The following is a 23,666-nucleotide window of genomic DNA, read 5'->3' as shown; positions in this document are numbered from 1 at the left end:
TTAGGAGGGTTTTTTAGTTCCTCCTTCAGCCACTCAGCATTTGCATTTATTAGCATTTTCCTTTTTTTTTTAATACCAAGGAAATATTTATTGTGTTGTGGCTTGCTTTGCAGGATTACACACAGTAGACTGCATTAAAAACTGCATTTTAATTATGTATTATTTATTCAGAAAGAATTCCTTTTTTTTGGTATTTCTTTTAAATAAATATGTTCCACTTTCATCATGTTGTATGATATTGTTTAAAAATGATTTTATTTCTCTTCTTTTCAATAATAATAAAAAAAAAATCAACACATTTTAGAGCTGTAATTATAATACCGTGAAACGGTGATACAGTAATCCCTCGTTTATCAAGGTTATACTACTTAGCGCTCTAGAAATTGAATATTTTCGTAGTCTGGGGATAGAAAACCTTTTTATGATCCATGTACGTATGGCATGTTTTTGGAAAATGTATTTGCCTCGGTTTGCATACAGTGTTTTGGTTAGCGTTCAATGTGGCGCGCGTCTTGTCCTGTTATTCATGCACTGCGTGAGTCCAGCTGTGTTCTTAATGTGTTTTGTTTTTGTTTTTTTAAATCACAAAACACCCTTAGCTTAAAAGAAGCTTAGCTTACTAACAAAAAGGCAACATCGCCCGTCTATGATGTCATTTATGGTTGACTCTCAAAAATATGAACACAAAACATGTTTTTATAGTTTTGCATGGATAGTACATAGAATTAATGAATGAACGGGATAAATGAACATTTAAGGTTACTTTTACCTTCAGTGAAGATGGAGCGAGAAACCACATAGACACCGTCTTCCTGTTTTGGCTCCATTTTGGGTTATTGAGGCGAGAAACACGACTGAATTGTGTCTGGCTGCCACCTTGTCTCTTTGGGGTCAGTCAAGAGTCACATCTTCACTGAAGGTAAAAAGTAAGCGTAAACGTTCATTTATCCCTTTCATTCGTCATTTACATGCATTTCAAATTGTTTTCCGCATATAAAACTGTAAAGCCGTGTTTTGTCTTAGCATTTTTGGCTTTCTAGAAGGCATTCATTGGATTGACATTATTTCTAATGGGAAACATCTGAAAGACTCAGACCTTCTGGACCAGATTAATAACGCTAACCAAGGTTCGTTGTGTTTTTCAGGTTATCATGCCATCAGAGTCTCATACTGACCCCTGCGTGGCCACAAACACATTTGACGTTGCCTCATAAACACATTATAATGTCTGTGAATATACTGTAGCTTGTTTTTACGATTTTGTACAGTAGATGGCGCCATAACTCTCTTCCTAACACACCTCATACCCACCTGGGTTGCCGGAGAATAAGACGATGTCGCTGGAGGAACCAGTGTTGCCAACGTAGCAAGTATTTAGCAAGTATACAAATTGAGGGTGTGGACATTGAAAGAGTGAATGAAAATACATCTTTGTACATAATAGATCTCATAATAGAAATCTCACCTCCAAATATCTCGATATCGAATAAAGCAAGAAAAGTCACTCCATACTCTCTACTGCGCTCTGGTATTACCATACGGAACGTACTGTGTAGAGCAGGGGTGTCCAAACTATTTCCACTGAGGGCCACATACCGAAAAATAAAAAGATGCGGGGGCCGCTTTTAAATAAAAAAAAAACCCAAACTAAATATTTAATTGAATGTATATATATATATTTACACATATAAAATATATTTATTCATTTTATCAGTGATATTATTTTGAACTGTTTCTCCTTACAGCCGCTTTTTTGAATTTTACAAATATATCATATGACTTATTCTCTTAGTATTTTGGCTTTATTATCATAACATTCCAGCATTTACCCAACCTAATTTTCCTAAAATTTCACCATAATTATTTGTTTGGTTTGTTTTTTATATTACAACTTTTTCCTATAATATTTCAACTTTATGTTGTTTTTTTTGCTCTTTTTTTTTTTGTTAATATAATGACTTTACTCCCTTAATGTTTTGTCTTTATTCTTGGAAAATTACCGTTTTTTTCCCCCATTTTTGCTGTTGCTTTTTAAAATTTTCTTGTTGAATCGTATTTTTACAACATGCCGAGGGCCAGTAAAAAAAGCAGTCGCGGGCCGTAAATGGCCCCCGGGCCGCACTTTGGACACCCCTGGTGTAGAGCTATGGGGTAATAACTATAAAAGCAATCTTCACCCGCTAAATGTACTGCAAAAAAGATCAGTTAGGATAATCCATAATCCATAAAGCCGCGTTTCGTTTAGTTTAGTTCGATACGTTTGTGTTACGGTTTGATATTGTTTCCGATACAACAAATACATTTGAATTTTATTGAAACTGCTGCTAAACTGTGCTAAACACACATTTAGCACCATATAAGAAAGCACAGTTTAATAAGAATATAAAAATAAACGTATCTGATGGAGATTGATGTGGTGCATTCTTAGCAGCTGACTAAATATTACAAAGAAATAAATCCTTACAAAATCAAAGCTATACCATATTCATCTTCTGGGGTACCAACATTCTCAACGGGATATTCAACAAAAAACAGGTAAACAGCAATAAAAGTAGCTATCGCCCGGTCAATCTCTTTAGCCTCTTTGAATCATGAGCTTTGTTTCCAGTTGTTTTCACATCCGGGGTGTAAATGTGTTGGCACGTTTGTTGTACTTGTATTTCCACCAACGGAGTTTAGCGTTGTGCGACACTTGCGACAAACTGCTGTTTTTCTTTGTCCACAACACGCTTGGCATCAGGGTCAAACCAAAGTGGTCCTAAACACCAGATGTGGAGGAGGGTGGAGGATGTTCACCATCAGGAAAGGCATTAGCCATGTTTCAATGAGCCAGCTTGCGTGGAGCTTCTCCCAGCAGCATGGTATGAATGTGGGAGAGGGAGCTCAGTGGCTCTGTGATTGACAATGCAACCTAAGCCGGAGTAGTCGATCGCAGATACACTGAGCTTTCAGCACCGAGAGCCGTCAGCATTGTTCGATACAGGGGTCACGGTACGATACAGATACACGTATTGTTGCACACCTAGAGAACATACACATCTTTTATTTCTAAAATCACAAATATTTAAGTTTGCTGATTTAGTACATTTTTAAACGGCTAAAATTATGCATAAAGCAAAAAATAACCTGCTACCCAAAAATGTCATACAATACTTTTTCTCCAAGAGGAGAAATATGATCTCAGGGAAAAAAGTAAACTTAAAGCACTTATATGCGAGAACAACGCTAAAAACCCACAGCATTTCAGTACGTGGAATCTAATTATGGAACGGATTGAGTAAGGAACTCAAACAAAGAACCAAGATGAGCGATTTCAAGAAACAATACAAGCAGTTGATGTTTGCAAAATACAAGCAAGAGTCTTGAACTTGTTCTGTTCTGTCTATTTGTATTGATTATTTAATTATTAGACTGATTATAATATGATTATGTATTCCACTGTTCAAATCAAATGAAACCATTACCATGTTATTCCTTTCCTAGTGACCATTACAATTGCATGCACATGCATCAGGGCCAATTACGTATATAAATTAGACGGTCACGTCATTTAGTGATTAGCTAGCACCCCTTGCTCACCCCCACCCCACACAAAAAAATAATTAAATTTAATAAAATCAAATCCAGAGGGTTTTTTTTAAACGAAAAAATACAATATGCTGAAACGATTCCATTATTCACAGTTTTTGGGCAGCACACTGACAAGCATTTGGCTACTCTTCCTTGCAGAAGCGCCCCAAATGTGTCAGAATGTGAGGGGCATCTCTTGTCCACAAGAGCCCATCCAAGATTTCACCCACAGATTTTCAACAACGCCACCGACACACACTCGATAGCACGTGAACGTGTCACTCACCACCCGGTGAAGATCCCAGTAAACGTAGCACGTGGCCGCCAAGCACACAGCCACCAGCACGCTCTGCGCAGCCACCAGCACCGCCAGCTTCTTGGCGCGCTCGCCCCCCAGCATGCAGCGACCTCCTTCAGCATCCATCCTCTCTCTTCTTCCTCGTCAGCATCAGTCGTCAGAGGACTGAGACAGGCTTTTAACGACGGTGTTGATATGACACACAGGCGCTGACAGGAAACACTCACGCCTGCAAACTGACGTCTGATTGGTTAAAGGGGGACGAAATTGTCAAGCCCACACCAACCACCCACCAGGAACCAAAATTTGCTTCTAGGAAACCAAAGCAATGAAATAATTGTCGAAAAGTGCATCAAGACAGAGCGGAACCTCTTCAAGTTCCTCCTGTCCTGCCCTCATGCATCCATTCCAAGTCAGAGAAGACATCTGGGGTGATGTCTTGGCTTGTTTGGCATCAACACAGACATGCAGCGACATGCCTTGAAAAGATGTGGTTTTGCTGGTTTGAGTAAAACACCTGCTGAGTAGAAGTGAAACAGGTGTCCTACATCAAACGGCCGAGTGTGGGAAAGAGGGGGCCTGCCGCATACCTCCTTTGTGGGTGTCGCAACCATCAGCATCACACAGCTTTCACTGACATGGGAGTGTTGCAAAAACCCATCCATCCATCCATCCATCCGTTTTCTATGTTGCTTAATCCTCACTAGGGTCGTGGGGGTGTTGCAAAGACAATGTCAAAAAGTATTTCTACACCACCTCTCGTTATGTGACTTAGTTCAGACCTTGCCTACCCACTTAATAAACGTTTTATGAATAGATTGAACACCCTGGAAGTCAAGAGGAAACCTCATGAAAAACAAAAGCAACAAGTGAAATCAATCTTATGTTTAATATTGAAGATGAAGCCCAACTCATGACCCCGCCCCCTTTTTGTTCAAGTCAGTGATGTCAGTAGCTTTCTTGTTAACGGCACAGTATGGCAGCCTCTCTCTCACGCACACACACCACGTAGGTTTAACACAATAATAATATAATAATAATAACTGTCACTTTAGTTCAGTTATGTACACTTGGCTGCAATGTCACTTCCTGCAGAATGGACAAAAAAACCAGGTTGTCTCACATCGAAAAACCTCAATTTCAGACGGGAAGGCTGCTCTTCGGCGTGCGTCCTCTCGCTCTTACCGTGCAACCTGCCTCCGCGCGAGCACCATCCTTCCCTTCCATCCCAAACCTGAGACAGCAAAGGTGGATGTTCTCCACGGTCCTGACAGGAAGGTCACGTCCATGAGTAGCAAACAAGGAAAAGAAGGAAATCCAGTAGTTGTTAGTTCCACCCTGTAGATCCGTGTTGTCGCCCCCCCACTCATCACCAACTCCAGTTCCGCCGTCCTGCTTTTAAGGGTGTGGGAGGTTCATGCGGTCCTCTATCAAGGAGTTGTCGGGTCCCTGCGCCTCCATGCACTGCTTGACGGTGGCTATGATGCCCGTGAGACGCCTGTCCAAGGCGGCGAGGTGCGGCTCGGCCAGCACGGGCTGGATGGGGTCGAAGGCCAGCGCCTGGCGCAGGCCCGAGCTCAGAGCTCCGCCTCTTAGCAGGTTTAGCCTGTTCCAGGTGGACACGCGGATCCTGACCAGAGGAAGGAAGGCATATTTCAAGATACGGTGACGTATGCAAACAGGAAGGAAATGAAGGTGAAGAGCGGTTGCTCACATGCAACACTGGTAGAGCGGCGCCAGGATGCTTCGCTCGTCCAGAGCAGCGTTCCCAAAGCTGCACATGGGAAGAAAAAAACCCAAACGCTTTACTTACACATAAACAACTAACCAATAACAACCCACCTCTTCGCGTTGTCCAACAGGATGAGCATGCTGGCGCCGCCGTCATCCTGGAAACTCTCGTAGTGGTGGCGGTCGGCGTTCCCGATGAGATAATCAAATATGGCCGTGTCGATGACGTCCAGCAGCCGTGGCCCCGCGTCATATGGCGGCATTTTCTTTACTGCCTCGCAGTAGCCCTCGTCGTACTCCCACCTGGATGGCGAGTAAAGCCAACGTGAAACTCACAAATGCCAGAGATGACTGCAATGTATCCCCCCTGGCATGCACTCTTGTTTTAATCCACTTTGGATGAAATGTTCACTTTCATTTCATTTACTTTAATATCAAAAATAAATTGTGAAATTGAAATGTCGACATTGATCCTAAGGTGAGTTTCGGAGATAAAAAGACAAGAGGCACGTTTATTCCTGCACCCAGCTCGTCTTAACCATCAAGACACATTTTCAAAACAAAACACACTTCTGGCTTTCAAAATAAGAGCACTGTTTGCCGCATCTGTTGTAAGTGTGTAAACAGAATAAGGGCTATTGGGATTACATCAGTAACTACATCTTCCTTAAAGGGATAGTTGGGATTTTTTGACATGAAGTGTAGTGCAGTGTAGTGCATCAACAGTGACTTACCCCCCCACTTCGTCCCGTGAAGACAGTTCTGGCTGCAGATCCGTGACGAGGAACGTAGTTCCTCTGAGTTGCTGGGGCCATTTAATTACAGTTTGGCTTCTCAAAACAACATGCATCACAAAAATGCCTCCTCAAAAAAAAAAAATCAGACCTCACAAATCGCTCTGCGTTATATTTGTCTCCCGTCGTGTCCCTGCACACTCTCGCCTCTCCATTCATGTGTATGTGATGAGGACGCTCGCATCTTCTTCTGCTGTGGAACCCCCACGTAAACAAGATGGCCGTGGCGTTCAATCGGGGTGTTGCTGTACTACACTGCTGATGGGGGATGTCATACAACTTCATGTAAAAAATGTGTACTATCCCTTTAATCACAAGCACAATTATAGTTTGTGCAGTTGTTTGTACAATGTGTGCAGAGGTGGACGTCCCAAAGAAGAAAAGAAAAGTTACATCCAGGCTACATCCATTTCTCAAAATTACTTGGCAAAATTGGCCAAAGATGTAAATGTAAGGATTTTGCATTTAATTAATAGACTTTTTATTCACTAACCCCAAAAAGCACACACTATATTGGTCAAGTAAGTGTAAAAGGTAAAAAACTTCAAAATTCTAAAAAAATAGAAACGGGAAAAACGGAATTTGTGAAAAAATAAAAACAGATTTCATAGGGCACTAGTAGTATAACAGTCAATCTGTGCAGCATAGAAGAAAGATGGGACAGGTCGCCGCTCGCAACAAACATCATTAACATGCAAACCGGGGATTTCTAACAATAGACATTTTGGAATAAAAATAATGGCCCATATTTCCAAAACGGATATTCATTTACATAAAATCTGATGTAGTTATTTACAAATTACTGTAAGTGTTTTTTTTAATCATGCACCTGAAAGTTGGCCCGGCGGTTGGAGACATCCAGTATGCCTTACAGCATGCTTGGGGGCATGATGTGCTCTTTTACACATCTGAAAATGCCACTTTTATAGAATCGGCTTCTTTAGTTGATAATGTAAGACTAATGTCTACATAACAAATGAACCCTAGAATTGTATTGAGTCGTGTGTACATTGCGTTTATTTCTGTTTTTTAAATTTATCGTATTTGAATCATATCGTAAGCTGTGTATCTAGACGTATCTAGACACTGAATCGTCTATCACATAGTATCCCAAAGTGGGGTACGTGAATAAAAATTAAGAACGGCTTGACAACATTGGCGCCAAAAACGTAATGTGCTCAAACACCTCATGTGAACCCCACAGTGCAGGTAGTAGCAAAGTACAGTGCAGAAGGAAGGTGACAGCATGAAGCGGTTCATTGGTGTGTGTGTGTGTGTGTGTGTGTTAGATGAACAAATAAGTTTGATGATGTTGTGCTTTAAAAGTGTTTCATCTTGAAGATTTTTCAAGATGATTAATACTGCGTGCTCAGTGAGAGCTGGTCTTCTTATGTGATGCTGTGAATAAGTAGTGTGTTTTCTGAGTTGTGTGAGCCTGATGTTTGTTTGTTGAATGTACGCACTGACTATGTTAGAAAGACCCTAATTTGTAACTAAATGTATGCTTTCACCAATGATGTGTCTTCTTTGGGTGCTGCGGTCGCGTTGTTTAGCGGAACTTGAACACACCATGTGTGATGTGTATTTTCTATTCTTCCTTTCACCTCGTCCTTGTTCACAAATGTTAATGCACACAGGTGAGCTTTAATAATGCCATCTCTGTGCTGCTGTGCATTTTTGATTGGTGCATCATCTCATGCTATATGTGCTCATATGTCCATTTGGCTCATTAATAAGCCTCGTATTGAATTCATTTCCTTGTTCATTTCTGTACGTTATGTGCCTTTCTTTTCACAATTAGCATTGTTACGTAGCATGTTGTTGCACACAAAGCACAGCAAAAGAGCATGAAGGTCACAGTTCACCACAACCAACCACAGCTTGTCACCATTTAATATAATGTAATATTTCATTAATAATCATGCATAATATAAATAAACTCACCAAACAGAAGAGAACTCTAAAAGCCTGTTTTAGTAAATAAGTAGCCTGTGTGTGCAGTTGAAAAATAAGACACATTTTTTTTATAGAATGTCATAAAATATTGAATAATATATCAAAGATGTTTGATTGTGTGGTTTATGTTTTTTAAGTGTGCAGTGGGGGCACGTGACTTCCAGTCAGATGTCTGAAGGGTATGTGACTGTGCGAAGTGTGGGAAGCACTGGTCTATCAGATTTACAAGTGTAATCCAGTGATGGATGCAGGCACCAAGTTACTGAATATGCTCACATACCTGGCCAGTTTGCCCTCCCTGTAGGTGCGTCCCCATGGGTGTCTGTGTTTCTGCAGTGGCCACACGTCTGGCAGCCACAAGGTCAAAGAGCCCTCCATCATGTCGCCTTCGCCACACGCCGGCTCGCTCTCCCGGCAGTAATAGCACTTCCCGTAGAAGCATGTGTTGTTGCCTGCGGGAATGAAAAAGCACCATCACGCCACTTCCACAAACCAAAACAATGCTGCGTGGCCACGCTTGGGAGGACGGTGGTCTCCTCACCCTGCGTGAGGAAGGTGCTGAGCAGCTGGTCGGTGGCCACGGGTTTGATCTCGGTGCGCAGGTTGACGTATCGTCCCACCACGAGAGGCGCTCTCCTGAAGCCCAGGATCCTGCGGCAAGGGCGTGACATCACATCAGCGCTAGTATGCTGGCGAGTACGACATGAAAAATAGCATGAATGCACATACCTGTCCAGGTGAAAGGCAGCCACCTCTGCATTGTGTCGGTCATAACCTGCGTACGGCTCCCCCTCAACGATGTAGTCACGGCTGTACCTGAGAAGATAACACGAGTGTGGTCCCCTCAGAAACCATTCATCTTCCAAATCCCAGTCCACAAGTTCTGACACAGCTCTTAGGTTGGATCTCATGTACCTTTTGGGTTTGAAGACCACTTTTTGCCCTCCGTCCAGAACCAGTAGGGCTTTGAGCTGCGTGCCCTTGTAGCCCACGTCGGCCCGCTCTATGCGAGCGGTGCTGAGGGCGGTGAGCACGGCGGCCAGCTCGGGCGTCTCCTCGGGGTACACTTCTCTGGGACCCACCCACTGGCTCGCTATCTCCCAGGGTGACTGGAGGGTGTGGGCGAGGCGAGCCCCCCGTGACAGAGACAGACCCGCCTCCATCTGATGGTGGAGACGAGAACACTGACATTTAGCATCACAACATCCTGCTACAGTGGACAATACAGTAATCCCTTTGAATATTTTCATAGAGCATAGTACCTGTTTACGACCTTCTAGATACGCTTTTTAACATTATTAGAGCCCTCTAGACGTGACATAATATGCCTATAGTCACTCCTGTTACCCAATATAGTAGACATACTCATAACCGAAAATAAATAAATAGCACATAATATTGACTCTCACATGCTGGCATTGGGAGAGTTCCTTGTTGTTCCTTTTACTTCCTGTGGTGGCTATCATCTCATCAATGTAACATCACAATGTATCAATGTATCATTACAACGTCTTTGAATGCGTCCTCTGAATGCCTTATATTTATATTTTAGTTCATCTGGTCATTTTTATGCTTGAAAAGCTTAATTCAGAAATACGTAACATTTATTTAAAAATGCATCAGTTTGGAGTAGTAGGCCATATTCAAGAAAAACCGGGACAGAGTGAAGCTGCGACATTCAAAGCGTGAAGTGGCGAGAGATTACCATAGAAGGAAATCATGGAAATAATCCATCTATAATCCAAAACATCACCGGTACACCCTTGTGTGTTAACATCATTAGTTGGAACTGGATAACCTTCAGGCTGTTCAAACTTTAAATGTACAGTGAATGCCCCAACAGTGGTACAATTTCAGGGTTCAACATTTTCTGACAAAAATATGCCTCAAAAGTCAAACACTCTTGGAGTTTAAACTCTTACGCGTAACATCAGCAAATCATGTGCGTCTTCACTCAGTGAGCAGCTACGGCAGGGGTGTCCAAAGTGCAGCCTGGGGGCCATTTCAGTTTCTTTTGGCCCGTATTCTAAAAATATAATTTAACTTAAAAAAAACAAACAAAACAACAACAAAAATGAAAAAAATCAGCAGTAATTTTACAAGAATAAAGTCAAAATATTAACAGAAAAAAAGTCATACTCTAACGAGAAAAAGTCATCATTTTATAAGAATAATGATGTAATTTTATGAGGAAAAATAACGTAATTTTAGTAGCAGAAGGTTTAAATATTAAAGACAAAAGCAGTTGTTTTTTTATGTCATAAGATTATGAGAAATGAACAAACCAGTAAAATAAAGCTGTTATTTTTCAAAAATGAGGATGCAGAATAAGTTAATGTTACGAGAATTAAGTCAAAATATTAGGAGGATAAAATCAAAATCACGAGAAGAAAAGAAGAGAACGAGAAGAAGAAAATAGTTGGAAAATATTTTTTAAAAACCCAGCAGAAATGGAAAAAACAGTTGTAATTTTACAACAATAAAGTCATAATATTGAGAGAAAAAAGTCGTATTCTAACGAGAAAAAAGTTTATTAATTTTACGAGAATAAACTCTATTATGAGGAAAAATCCTGTTATTTTAGTAGCATGGAGTTGAAATATTAAAGAAAAAAAATATAAATAATATAAACATAGAATAGATTTTTTTTTAAGTTGTAATTCTATGAAAACAAAATAAAGTTGTAATTTCTTGAAAATTACATTGGGAGATAATGTTATGTACGTAAATATTATGAGAAGAAACTTTATTATTAGATTATTTAAGAGCGAGTAGACTGCCTCATATAAATGCCGGTATTTCTGCTCATTTGCCATTTTTTTCCGCGTTTCTCTGTCTGTGTAGTTACAAAAATTTGGAGGTGCACGGAGCGAGACTTTTCTGTGTGAAAAGGGGGGCGTGGGTGTGAAAATGACGTCATTTGTCCGCATGGAGCCGCACGGACCTTGCAGAAGCAGAAAGCATAAAACAGGCTTTACTGTGACAGAGCCTGGCTGTTCCTTCCAATATGACAAATACAAATAGCAAGCACAAAGTTCCAGGCCAATTTTTTTTGTTGTTGTTTACTAGGAGCACAGTGGCGCCTAACTTCAAATTTTAGGAGCGCAAGCAGAGAATTTAGGGGCGACACAATGAAATTGACTTGCAAGTAAATATTCCCCATTTCCTCTCATTTTCACTGTATTACTGATAAACATGAACAATAAATGGAAAGTGTCTTCTCTAACCACCCTGTTTCGGTCCCTAGCTTCTGGAAGGCCTCTTTGGTGGCATACACCTCAGAATGAAATCACATCCTGTGATTTCAACAGGTAAAGTCATAACATGTCATGTTATGACTGTAGTGCATGATTATTTATTACTCCCTCGATATTTACTGGAGACCAGAAACCACCAGCCAGTCATCACACCTAACAGCTTAATCGTTTTCATTATCAGCATTTGCTGAGTTCAAACATGGTTTGATTTAAAACAGTGGTACCCAACCACCGGGCCATGGGTGGGCCTAACCGGGCCAGGGAGAACTTTCAGAAGCAATGATACACTCGCACTTGCGTGAAATTTTAGTCCCATATGTGACCATTTAGTCTCAGTCTGGAGCCCTGAAGCAGATGCTACTATAAATACAGTTCTTATACATTACACAATACCTATAATACGCCACAAAATGACAGTATTCCCTCAGCATCTTCAAACGGTGAGCAGTTTTTACTTGAATGTTAATTTTATACTTCTCTTTACACGTGCATGACTTTGAAGTTACTAACCTTGCGAAAGGCTCTGAGGTCCCGTCTGCTGGCGGCCGAGCCCTCACCGCCATCCAGCAGGAAGATCTTGGCGAGGCCCAGCAGGAGGAGCACGGCACACAGCACCACCATGCGCTGTTTAAGTTTCATCTCCACGCAGGACCTGTTCCTCACTCTCCCAGCCCCTCACCCTTCATGGCCCTCCATCGCCTCTGGTCTCCTGATGATGATGAATGTCGACAACGTGGACAACAAGGCCGCCTGGACGAAGGGAGTGATGGTGCAATTTCAAAAAATGTTCCATCAATAACATGCACAGAATTGACTTTGTTGACCCTGTTGTTAGTTTGTGCCTGTGGACATCTGCTGACCCACTACTGCTTACTGTACTTACTCAAATATGCCCCTCCACCCTTATAGATGCACAAATTCATCACTTGGTGTGTTGTCTATTTGAATGAATGAACGTCACACCTCAAATACTGTAGGGGTGGTTTTCCCCTTGGGAAAAACAACAGCTCCTAAAAGGTCTCAAAGATATTTTTCAACTATTTTGTGTGTAAGAGATTTGTGTTCCCATGTTGCCCAAAATCTAGCCTTGATGCAGAAATGTAAACGTGCTTTTAGTAAGCCCTACTGGGAACACGCCGTTTTGTGCGTCTGTAGCGTTAATGCAAATGAGCCATGTTTGTCCCACAGAGTGTGTCCAAGAAGCGCTATTGTGTACTTTATCCCCGTTTTACATATACAAGTGGTCCTCGGTTTACAGCGGTCCGTTTTATGTCGTTTGACGGTGGCGTAAACGCTCCCATTAATTCAAAACAAAACAGGAGCCATGCCAAAACAACATCAGCAAACTGTCAGACCGTTGAAAATCCATCCATCCATCCATCCATTCGTTTTCAATGCCGCTTATCGTAATTAGGGTTGGGGTACACCCTGGACTGGTCGCCAGCCAATCAAAGCAGTTGGAAATCACAAAACTGTAACACTACAGTACGCAAAAACTGCCAGGTCGTGAATTCTCTGAAAGCGCCAGTAATAAGTAAGCGGTGTAGTGGTCTCATTATTGAGATGGAAAGGTTGCTAGTGTTTTGGCTTTAGTTGTTTAGTTAAATTTTGTATTTAGTGTTTTATTTCTGCATTTTATGTCCTTCATGTGTTCTGTGTACAGTGTGAGTGACTCGAGTTCATTTAGTTAATTTTATATTGCTTTTTATTCCTGACGCAAGAGTCTGTAAAATCAGTACGATCTCGAAGAAGCCACTCCCATCGTAGTACTGCCCAAATTACAGTGTTACAGTAAAACAGTGGCTTTTATAGCCAATTTTAAGCTGAAACTCGTAAGTTACCATAGTGGTGGCCAGGGGTGTACTCTCCGGCCACCCCACTGGCCATCTACAACCCCTGGCAAAAATTATGGAATCACCAGTCTCGGAGGATGTTCATTCAGTTGTTTAAATTTGTAGAAAAAAAGCTGATCACAGACATGACACAAAACTAAAGTCATTTCAAATGGCAACTTTCTGGCTTTAAGAAACACTAAAAGAAATCAAGAAAAAAAGATGTGGTAGTCAGTAACAGTTACTTTTTTAGACCAATCAGAGGGAAAAAATTATGGAATCACTCAATTCTGAGGAAAAAATTATGGAATCATGAAAAAAAACAACAACAAAAGAATACTTCAAACACACCACTAGTACTTTGTTGCACCACCTCTGGCTTTTATAACAGCTCGCAGTCTCAGAGGCATGGACTTAATGAGTGACAAACGGTACTCTTCATCAATCTGGCTCCAACTTTCTCTGATTGCTTTTGCCAATTTTTTTTACAAAAAGTTTGATTATCAAACTTCTTAAAGAAGGTAAATCATCACGCAATGTTGCAAAAGATGTTGGTTGTTCACAGTCAGCTGTGTCTAAAATCTGGACCAAGTACAAACAACATGGGAAGGTTGTTAAAGGCAAGCATACTGGTAGACCAAGGAAGACATCAAAGCATCAAGACAGAAAACTTAAAGCAATATGTCTTGAAAACAGAAAATGCATTTTTCCTCAGAATTGAGTGATTCCATAATTTTTTCCCTCTGATTGGTCTAAAAAAGTAACTGTTACTGACTACCACATCTTTTTTTCTTGATTTCTTTAAGTGTTTCTTCAAGCCAGAAAGTTGCCATTTGAAATGACTTTAGTTTTGTGTCATGTCTGTGATCTGCTTTTTTTCTACAAATTTAAACAACTGAATGAACATCCTCCAAGACTGGTGATTCCATAATTTTTGCCAGGGGTTGTAGACATTTCAGGCCAACTTATTGCCGCCCCTATGTGAGTAATGGTCTCACCTTGGTCAACCCAATGAAATATTTCTGGTTCTGCCACTGGAGACAGCATGACGTTCTTCATTGTTCTGTGTGAGTTATATGAATAAGTAAGTATGTTTGATGATTATCTTGTGCATAAAGAGTGTTTAACCTTGAAGATTTCATTTATATTGGTGTTCAATCCCCGCACTTTGTTTTTTAAGTGTACAGGAGTAGGGGGTGCATGGCTTCAAGTTAGTCAAATGTCTAAAGGGGTACGCGACTGTGAAATGTTTGGGAACCACTGCAGTACAGTACACCCCTCAGGTGCAAGAGGGGGTTGACCCACATTACCTACCCATCCACCTCCACTGACAACACTGCATGTCCTTTAGACTAGACCACAACTGACAGCTCATGAATGTCATTTCAAAACATGTTGCATTTTGTAGCCAGCAAGCTATAGAGGCTAGGTTTCTGTAAGTGTAAATGTTGAGTACAGAGAACAAGCTTGTGAGGAGAACTCAGCGGCCACGCAGGCAAGACACCTCCAACACAATCGCTCATTCATGACGTCGCTCTCGCTCTTTTTTTTTTGTACTTCAACTCTCCCACATTGACCAGAGACGGTGCTAATGCAACGACTAAAACGTGCGGCTATGCCTTTAGAATTGTTATAATGACAAACGCGTTACCTATGGCGCTATGTCAACGCGGGCTAGCTGCTTAGCAAACCTGCATGCACCTTACTGGGCTAACTTGCTAGCTAGCCAGTAGCAAGGTACCAAGCTAACGTCATCTGTCGTCTTCTCACCTTACGGCCATATGCTGTCCACCTTTGACGAATTATTGTCTCAGTATCAAGAGCCACTCATTCAATTATTTCTCCCCACGGTCATACTGTCCGTCGCTGTCGGTGGTTCACTTTCCTCCGCCCTTTTCCTCCCCCGATGTGATGTTCTGTCTCAGGCTGCCGCTGCGTCCACTTCCGAAACACTTCTTCCTGCTGCTGTTTGGAGCGCTGCGCAGGCGCTAAGGGTCGCTATTGCACCGCGAGTAAGATGCATTCAAACGTGTCGGACATAAATGCGCTCTCTATACTACTGTAAAGCTTTTTTTTTTATTCCCAAATTATGGCTTTTGGAAAAACTCGCCATTTTGGTATAATGATGACTTCTTGGCCAAAGTATCAAACAAAGACATTATATATTACTGTGAACAAATATGATGCAGCAGAACGCTCCAAAGACATATTGCCACACTAACCACGCCCCTTGGGGAGAAATTTCCGGTATTTAGCAAACAGATACTTCCTATTGGCTTAGTAACTGAGAAAGCCAAATAATGATCCATTGTTTATTGTCTAGTTTATTGTTTTTATCACAAATTAATATCTGCTCATTGGACTGTAGTTAGATATTCTAGCAATATGTTTTTGAAAAGCAAAAAGATTCAGAAATGACTTGACAATGCTTTTCAAGGCTGAAGCTGAGTTGAAATACTGTATGGAAAATGTGGAATTATGGGGGGAAAACTGGGAATTTCTGAAATGTGGGAAATTTATAATGGGATGTTCTGACTGAGTGGATCATTTTAAAATTAGAATTTGTGTTACGAACCATGTGGAATTATGGGAAAAGCGTACATTTACGGAAGGTGGGAAATTGTGTTGTGAAATAGTATGAATATAGATAGCTTGAATCTCCTGGATGAGCTGAAGCTTTTCAGGTTGGAATGGTTGAGAAATAGCCAGTGGACAAAACGTGGCATTATAATACAAATAAAGAATTTTGTTGCACAGTAACACAATAACGTGTAAAATAAAGTTTTCTTTGACACTGTCAAAATGGTCATATACAGTAGTAGCCCCCTGCATATTCATGAAACAGCATTTTTTTTTAAATATTACAGTACTTCAACTTCCTTAAGGAGGTGATCTTTATATGCAGTGAATCAGCAAACATCAACCAACAGGAGCTTATCCATCCAAATGCCTGCCTCGCTCACGGTGCAACTAAAAAGAACATGTAGACCACACTGTTTGATCGAATTTGTCTTATTTGAGAATATATTGTTAAAAAATAAGCATCACATGTCTGTACTTATATTCATCAAAGAGCGTATGACAATTCTTATGCCGATTATGACGGTAACCGGTTGAAAAATCACAACAATTTAGATTTTGGTACTGTCGGATCTTAAGGAGGTTCTAAGTAGGGCTTCAAAATGAAAAAAGAATAAATGGGAGTGACACAAAAAAAAAATGAGTAAGCAATTTATTGTAAACTCACATTAAGTGTGAGATAGGCTGATCAAAAGTTTAAGACCATAGCTCAAAAAAACTCAAACCCCTCTAAAATAGAAATATAATTTTCATAGCCGGCCACCGTTTGACACCCCTGCACGACCTGAAGCTCCGTTGTTCCATTGAAGGAAAAAGCACCCCAGATCATGATGGCACCCCCTCCACTGTGCCGTGTGGAAAACATCTCAGGTGGGATCTCTTTGTCATGCCAGTAACGTTGGAAGCCATCTGGACCGTCAAGATTACATTTTTCCTCATCAGAGAATAAAACTTTTTTCCACCTTTCAATGTCCCATGTTTGATGCTTTTGTGCAAATTCCAAACAAGGAATTCTGTGGCATTGAAGGAGACAAGGCCTTTGAAGACGTTTTTTGTTCTTAAAAGTCTTCTCTTGCAGATGTTGTTTGATTGTTATTGGACGGCACCAGTAACAACCTTCATTTGGGTCGAGGACGGTCCCGTGTCTTGACGGACAGCCAATCGGATCCTCCAGCTCAGGGCCGATGACATTTTGTTGGGTCTACCACTTGACTTTTTTGTTCCATAAAGCTCAGGACCTCTGAAGAAGTTTCAAATGACCGTCTTACTTCCTCCAACATCAGCATTAATGACACACTGCGAGAGGCCTTGTTTATGCAGCTCAACAATCTGACCGCGTTCAAAGAGAGAAAGCTTTTTTACCTTTGCCATCAAGAGATCATGACAGTGTGTCCACATTTTTGCTAAGATTTTGACTTTTAAAGACTGTGGTCTTAAACTTGTAATCAGCCTATTTCACTTCCATGCTTGTTTGCAATAAATTTCATCCTCAAACATTTTTGGTGCCACTCCCATTTCTTCTTTTTGCATTGTAAAACTCTACTCTGTTTTCTACTCTGAAAACATTTCTGTTCCCTAGGGTAGGGGCATGACAGAAAATAATTGAGAACCACTGCACTAGGTGGTTGTTCTCAGCTTTTAAGTGCAGGTTGGCTTCAATCTAAAACAATACCAACAATGTATGCGGGTATCAAAACAGACGCTTACACACTAATATACATGCAAAGTGGTACTATTTTATACTGATTTATAACTAGCAAGGCATGCTGGTAAGCCCACAGTCACACTTACAACAGGAGGTTACCCAGCATGCTTAATGCACCGTGAGTAAGGGAGAATGACCTGTTGTTGGTTTGTGTCAAAACAGACATTTTAATGGGTATCTGTTACTCGTGCTTTTGGTCTGAGAACCTTTTTAAAAAAACACCAAACCATCCTTTAGCATACAAAGAGTGACAAAGCCAATAAGTGGAGTAAAAAAACAGTCGGGGTATTTATTGTTTCTCAGCATTTACACCGGGGAGCACATCACTCGGCAGTGAGGTCACAGCGCTCAGCACGCACGCGCACACACACACACAGGTCATTTTCCACAGAGCCCTCGCCACCTTCAAGTTGGTACAGAAAACGCTCAGAAGGCAGGATTCACATTTCCACTGGCAATAAAACAATATAGCGGCCTGGCAATGACACCTTGAAGACGTAAAAGACCATCGGGCAGCATGAAGGGGGATTTTTAAACTTCATCATGACTCAAATACGGGACGGAGGAGGGGGACTTGACATTTGTGGTGGTGTGGCCCACACCAACCAGTCATTACGTTACTCGGACTAATAAGCCGACCAGGAAACATCCACAAAATGTACATTGATGGCCACATAAACAAAAAGGCGTGGGCATAAGCAACTAAGTTACCGTGAAGCACACATAAGGCGCTTCATTTGAAAAATCCTGATAGGAAAACTTATTGTTCTTTATACACACACGCACCACGGTGAATTTTCCATAAAACAAGAACAACACAAAAACAGGAATTGAATGAATGAAGAATTACTGCCATGTTAAGCATCAACCTCCATTTTCAGCCGCTCTAATATTTTTGGACAAAGTGTCGTAATTATCATTTATAGCAAAAAATACTTTGATGAAACGATGCTTAGCCAGGCTTTCACTGTCAACTCAAGACTTTTTGAAGGCAAAGAAATGATTCCAGCCAGAAGAACTTTGTGAAGACAAACAAGTGAAGGCTGAAAGAGCCACAAACAAGGCAAGGATTTTCAATCAAGTACAAACATACAAACTCTGCATAAAATGGCAGCAATTCCTAAATGGAAGGTGTCAAATCCATGGTGGAGGTGTGGAAAGACAACATCGTACATTAGGGGTGTCCAAACTTTCTCCAACGAGGGCCGCATACAAGAAAAAAAGTAAGGTTGTGGGGGCCACGCATTGATATTCTTCACATTGAATTCATATTGTTAAACATCCTAAAGGTCAATTGCCATTGCCCAAAACCAGCTCAGCAGCACCCCCTGGAGAGTGGCAACATTTTGGTTTGGAGCTGGATTTGGTCCAAATACGCCATCACGTTTAATTTGATTTTATTTTTAGAGTATGCAAGGGCACCAGGGGCTGATAACAAAAAAAAGTGGCCCAGGGGCCACACTTTGGACAACCCTGCCCTCCTCTGTCCAAAAACTTGTGGCGCTAAAAGGAGAAAGCAGAGCGTCTTAGTGCTCTCAAAGTGTCTCAAACTTCATTCACAGCCTTTTTTTCTGGCGCTTTTTGCTTGGCTTTTAACACTTCAGACATCCAGCATGCACACGCGCGCGCACACACAGAGATGGCGAGGTGGCGCTGAAGTCATGACGTAGCTGATTGTAAATACACTTTGTCTTTGGTTTCCTCATTCATTGTTCCAGTGTGGCATCAGCACGTGGTCTAACATGAATGAACGTCTACCAGGGTTATTTTTTGTTTTAAAAACACAGCGGCAGCAGCGAGCCGGCTGCCTTCGGAAGGTCAACACGGCGCCCCTCTCCCTCCCTCGCTCAAGACGGGGGAGCGGAACCGGGGAGTCGGAAAGTGTCGGGCTCTGCGAAGCGCATTAGTGCTCTGCTGGGAGTTGAGATATGTTCGCCTCTTCAGCCCCCGTCTGAGTTTTTAAAATGTCTCCAGGATGGGAGACCAACCGTGCAAACACGAAAGGTTTGCTTGGTCATCGCCACCAGTCTCTCGTCACATCTGCAACAAAACACTCTCGCCCGTTTTGTACAAACATTCCCCCAAGTAGCCGCATCACGGTAGTTCTGGCATGTATTCGCCTTTTCCACAGAATCCAGCAAAGCGGGCCGCCGGCGTTGCAGTGTGAAAGCGTGTACAGAACCGGCATCTATAAAATACTTGTCCGACAGCAACAGTCGCTTTCAAAACAACAGGCCGCGAAAAGTGCGTGTCAGGTGTTAAAACATTCTCGGTATCGTGGAATTCCCTTACACTAGAGGTTTCAAAAGTGTGGGTGAGGGGTCATTTTCTGCCTGCACCACATTAAAAAAGTAATAATACAAAAAATAACATTCATATGTTGACTGAGACTGCCTAACAAATGTATTGGACCAGCACCACAATTATACAGGAAGTTTCAAATTCACTGTTTTAAGCATCTCAAGCTGTAAAAATTATTTTTTTTGTTACCACTTGTAAAAAATTAACTAAATAAGTAACCAAAATACTTTTAGTCATAGTTCTAGTTCTGTTTTGCTGTATTAATGACGTATTTGTTACACACTGGAAATTGTATCCGTTTGAGCATGTCCACCCCACCCCCCATTTATAGGGGAAATTTGTAGTGTGCAGCTTGTTCTTTATTTTTGTTTATTGTTAACATTATTCCAACAATAGAATGAAACATGGCTGCGTCACAAAGGATATGTGGGCCACACGAAAAAAATAAATGGTTATTCGAAAAAAGTTGGAACAAATGTTATCAGACAGTATAAATAACACAAATTGGCTTTTTTATTTGTGGTAGTTAAGTTTTTAGAATTGGATTTTTTGTGTGTTCATAGAGTATCAAAGTGGATCTCACATTATTCCATTTTCGTCTCTATGGTTTTACTTCCTTTAAAATCTGGCTCTGTCCCATACTTTTGTTCTGTGTGAATAGTATCGTCCCACACTGGGGTGACTAAGCCAAGCTGGCAATTTTCCACCTTGTGAGATAGCATCAGAGGCAGGAAACTCCCTGTGTGAAAGGGAACACCTCACGTCACTAGGCTCTTTCACACCGTTTGTAAAAGCAGGCAATTTCCCGCACGGAAAAGGAGGTTGGGGGCATTTTCTGCCTTCAGCGGTGGCATCAGAGCCATAGATTGGATGGAGGGGGGGCGTTTAACATGGGACACTCACTTCTCCCACCCTGCTGTGTTGAAAGCAATTCACGAGTGACTGCGTGATGCCCTGTCATGTGTTACTGGGTTCTGTGTAAAAGGCACGGATGGGCGAATAAAAGCAGTGTGGCAGCTCTGATGGTGGCCATTTTCCCAGCATCTCTGTGCATCAACAGGAAGCTGCAATTAAGTCTTTCTTCACCTGGCACCAAACATCACCAAGGTGCTTTACTAAAACTGAGCTGGGGCAATAAAAAAGTGAAAGGAAAAGAAGAAGAATGTAACATTCAAATGTAACAGACAAAACACTGTGCAATCATGTAGTAATACTGCCAGCTGCACACATTCTCCCAAAGAACACAAGAGAACCTTTTTTTTTTTCTTTCTGTACGGCTCCAGGCAGCGTTCAAGGTAAATCATGTTGTCTCTTTTTTCCCCCAGTGAGGAAGGTTGGATTGAGAACATCGTACAAACACACATATTATATACAACACACCGGACAAAGGAGGGGGAAGGGCTTATATCCCGTCATAAAAACCAGACACATTCACGCCCACCCAAGCCCTTATGTTACAAAACAGGGAAAAAAATAATACGTGGAAGTAAAATCATCTTGTTATTCCAAGACTACGCCAGGGAGGGATTGTTGCTTTCAACGTCTGGACCCTCTAAAGTAAAAAAAAACAACCAAAAAAAAGTAGTCCAACATGAGCGTCACTAAAAAAAAAAAAATATTGGACAACACAAACTAACAGAGGATGAGCTCTGTCCATTTGGGGAGGGGGAGGGCAGCCAGTGTGAGAGGAGGCGGGGCTCCACTCAAGTGCTGAACACCGGCGCTCAAATCAAAGAGATGAGTGGTGCACATATGTCCTTGTTCAGTAGTCTTAACACACGCACACACACAAACGCACACACACACAGGGTTCTTTTGTTAAGGCAGTGGTGGCAGGTGAGGGTGTAGTGGGAGGTGCCAGAGAGGTAGGGGGTGGGGGAACGGTGATGGGATATCGGGCAGTGAAAGCTCCCATTGGGACTCCGCCTCCTCCTGGTCCTCCTCAGCCGCTAGTTCGCTGCTGTCCTCAGCTCTGCTCACTCAAATGACATCAGATTGGCCGGCACCTGCACGAGCGCCAGAAAACCCCAAGGTCAAACGGAAGCCTCTGTGTGTGTGTGTGTGTGTGTGCGTGTGTGAGGGTGTCCCGTCCCACCTGTTGCCTGTTGCTCTGACATGCGGCACTGAGATGTTTGAACCACAGCAAGGCATTCATCCTGCTGCCCGCTTGGTATTTGTAGGTGTTCCCTGGGCAACAGACACAAAAGGAAGCACTTTGGGTAAAATCTATGGACACGCGGTTCTTGTTTTGACTCCTGCAATCATGATGGAACAGGCAATGACAAGCAAAACTGCAAAAAGCAAGCCAAACAGAACGCATCCTTTGGAATGAGAGACACTAATAACAATGGAGAACGCAGGTCTCCTGTATTTACTTTATTGTTGTTTTGTATACCAAATGTTACAATGACAAATCTGCTCCCCCGATGAAAGACCAGCTGTGGTTTATGCCACGTGTATCATGGTCCCTTCTCCTAGTAAGTAGTACTTACTAGTAGAGAAGATTGGTGTTGAGCAAAGTAGGTACAATGGAACTCGCTTAAGTCAGTCGACAACCCGTCTATGTCGACCAACTCATCAAGTCCCAGTCCACAGTTATATTCTTACTACTAAAAAAGATCCCACTTATGTCAACATGCATGGTTGACCACTTTTGTCGACATAAAATGTGAGATCCAATGGGGTCATTTGTAAATATGTCAACATGTATTTTTAGTAGGGCTGTCGCGAGATCTTGTGTGACGAGATAAAACGTGACAAGATTTCTCGTTTAGAGAAAAGCTGTATCATGAGAACAGGGCAGCCAGAACCCCATCAAGACTGAACTATGGCTTTGCTACTATGAATGACAATACAGTAATATGGAAGTGGCAGTGTGCAAGGCATTATTGGAAGTGGATATTAAGTACTTTAGGCACACCTTGCAATCCAACCTACCTTGGTGTTCACAGCGTCAGCGTGGCTGTTTTTTTCCCATCGGAGTTGAACAGCTGCTTTCTACTTGACAATGTCCAAGCAGAAGCTCTAGTAATTCTACATTTGATCCAATTTTAATTAAGATTTGTCAGATCAACCCACGAAGATGTTCATTGGCTCAGTGCCAACTTTAAAGTACCAGCGACTACTGGTTTCGTTTCATAACACACTTCTTACATAGAAGAGAGCCTTGTTGACAATATAGCGACATTGGTTGGCATCACTATATTTAGCTTATAAGGGTGCGCAAATAAGTGTTTCTTGTGTCATGCATTTACTGTATTCAGTAATTAAATACAAGCCATCAACAAAGGTGAAGAATCCGCCAAGCAGGCGAGCGGGTGTGATCTCCATGCACAAAGGACACAAAGACAATCCTCAGTCGCTTCGCAGCACCTTGCCTTTCTGATGAAACACACATGGGTGTCCAAAGTACGGCGCAGGTGCCATTTGTGGAATGTGGCTCATTACAGATATAAAATAAACAAAACCCCAGCAAAAGTGGAAAATAGAGCATAAAGGCATAATGTAACTAGAAAAAGCTAAAATGTTGATACTAATAACTAATAAAAACAAAGATTTGTCTTTGTATGTACACTAGGTCCCCAACCTACGAACACAATTGGTTCCAGACGACCGTTCGCAAGTCGATTTGTTCGTAAGTCC

At 41.7% G+C, this 23,666-nt stretch overlaps 2 protein-coding genes across 6 annotated transcripts in view; both read right to left on the bottom strand.

The window, feature by feature from the left end:
* Positions 1-1,905: 1,905 nt before the first annotated feature.
* fam20b (FAM20B glycosaminoglycan xylosylkinase) lies at positions 1,906-15,417 on the bottom strand. The gene is made up of 9 exons (XM_054790595.1): positions 15,209-15,417; positions 12,117-12,356; positions 9,265-9,512; positions 9,079-9,165; positions 8,891-9,000; positions 8,630-8,801; positions 5,711-5,902; positions 5,583-5,642; positions 1,906-5,498 (listed from the first exon to the last, which is right to left on the bottom strand). Exons 2-9 carry the CDS (start codon positions 12,243-12,245, stop codon positions 5,267-5,269), a joined length of 1,230 nt encoding a protein of 409 aa, XP_054646570.1. The 5' UTR covers positions 12,246-12,356; positions 15,209-15,417; the 3' UTR covers positions 1,906-5,266.
* Positions 15,418-16,373: 956 nt separating this feature from the next.
* The window catches only part of ralgps2 (Ral GEF with PH domain and SH3 binding motif 2), an 89,457-nt gene continuing 82,164 nt past the window's right edge, over positions 16,374-23,666 (bottom strand). For 3 of the 5 annotated variants that reach the window (XM_054790490.1, XM_054790493.1, XM_054790495.1), the window contains 2 exons: positions 22,120-22,211; positions 16,374-22,030 (listed from right to left, as the gene is read on the bottom strand). In XM_054790490.1, coding sequence (XP_054646465.1) covers positions 22,001-22,030; positions 22,120-22,211 — 122 coding nt within the window. In that variant the 3' untranslated portion in view covers positions 16,374-22,000. The remainder of the gene's footprint in view (positions 22,031-22,119; positions 22,212-23,666) is intronic. The other 2 variants (XM_054790491.1, XM_054790494.1) reach the window with 1 other exon arrangement.

Source organism: Dunckerocampus dactyliophorus, chromosome 10 (assembly GCF_027744805.1).
Source record: "Dunckerocampus dactyliophorus isolate RoL2022-P2 chromosome 10, RoL_Ddac_1.1, whole genome shotgun sequence".
NCBI lineage: Eukaryota > Metazoa > Chordata > Actinopteri > Syngnathiformes > Syngnathidae > Dunckerocampus > Dunckerocampus dactyliophorus.
The sequence above is the reverse complement of the archived record's forward strand: the minus strand, read 5'-3'. Positions and strand labels throughout refer to the sequence as shown.

Bases quoted from the DNA above. Each gene is read 5' to 3' on its own strand.
- fam20b (XM_054790595.1), bottom strand. From the start codon at position 12,245: ATGAAACTTAAACAGCGCATGGTGGTGCTGTGTGCCGTGCTCCTCCTG. The intron at 9,166-9,264 runs GTACATGAGATC...TTATCTTCTCAG, and splicing joins GTGGTCTTCAAACCCAAAAG to GTACAGCCGTGACTACATCG. The intron at 8,802-8,890 runs GTGAGGAGACCA...TCATTCCCGCAG, and splicing joins CAGCACCTTCCTCACGCAGG to GCAACAACACATGCTTCTAC.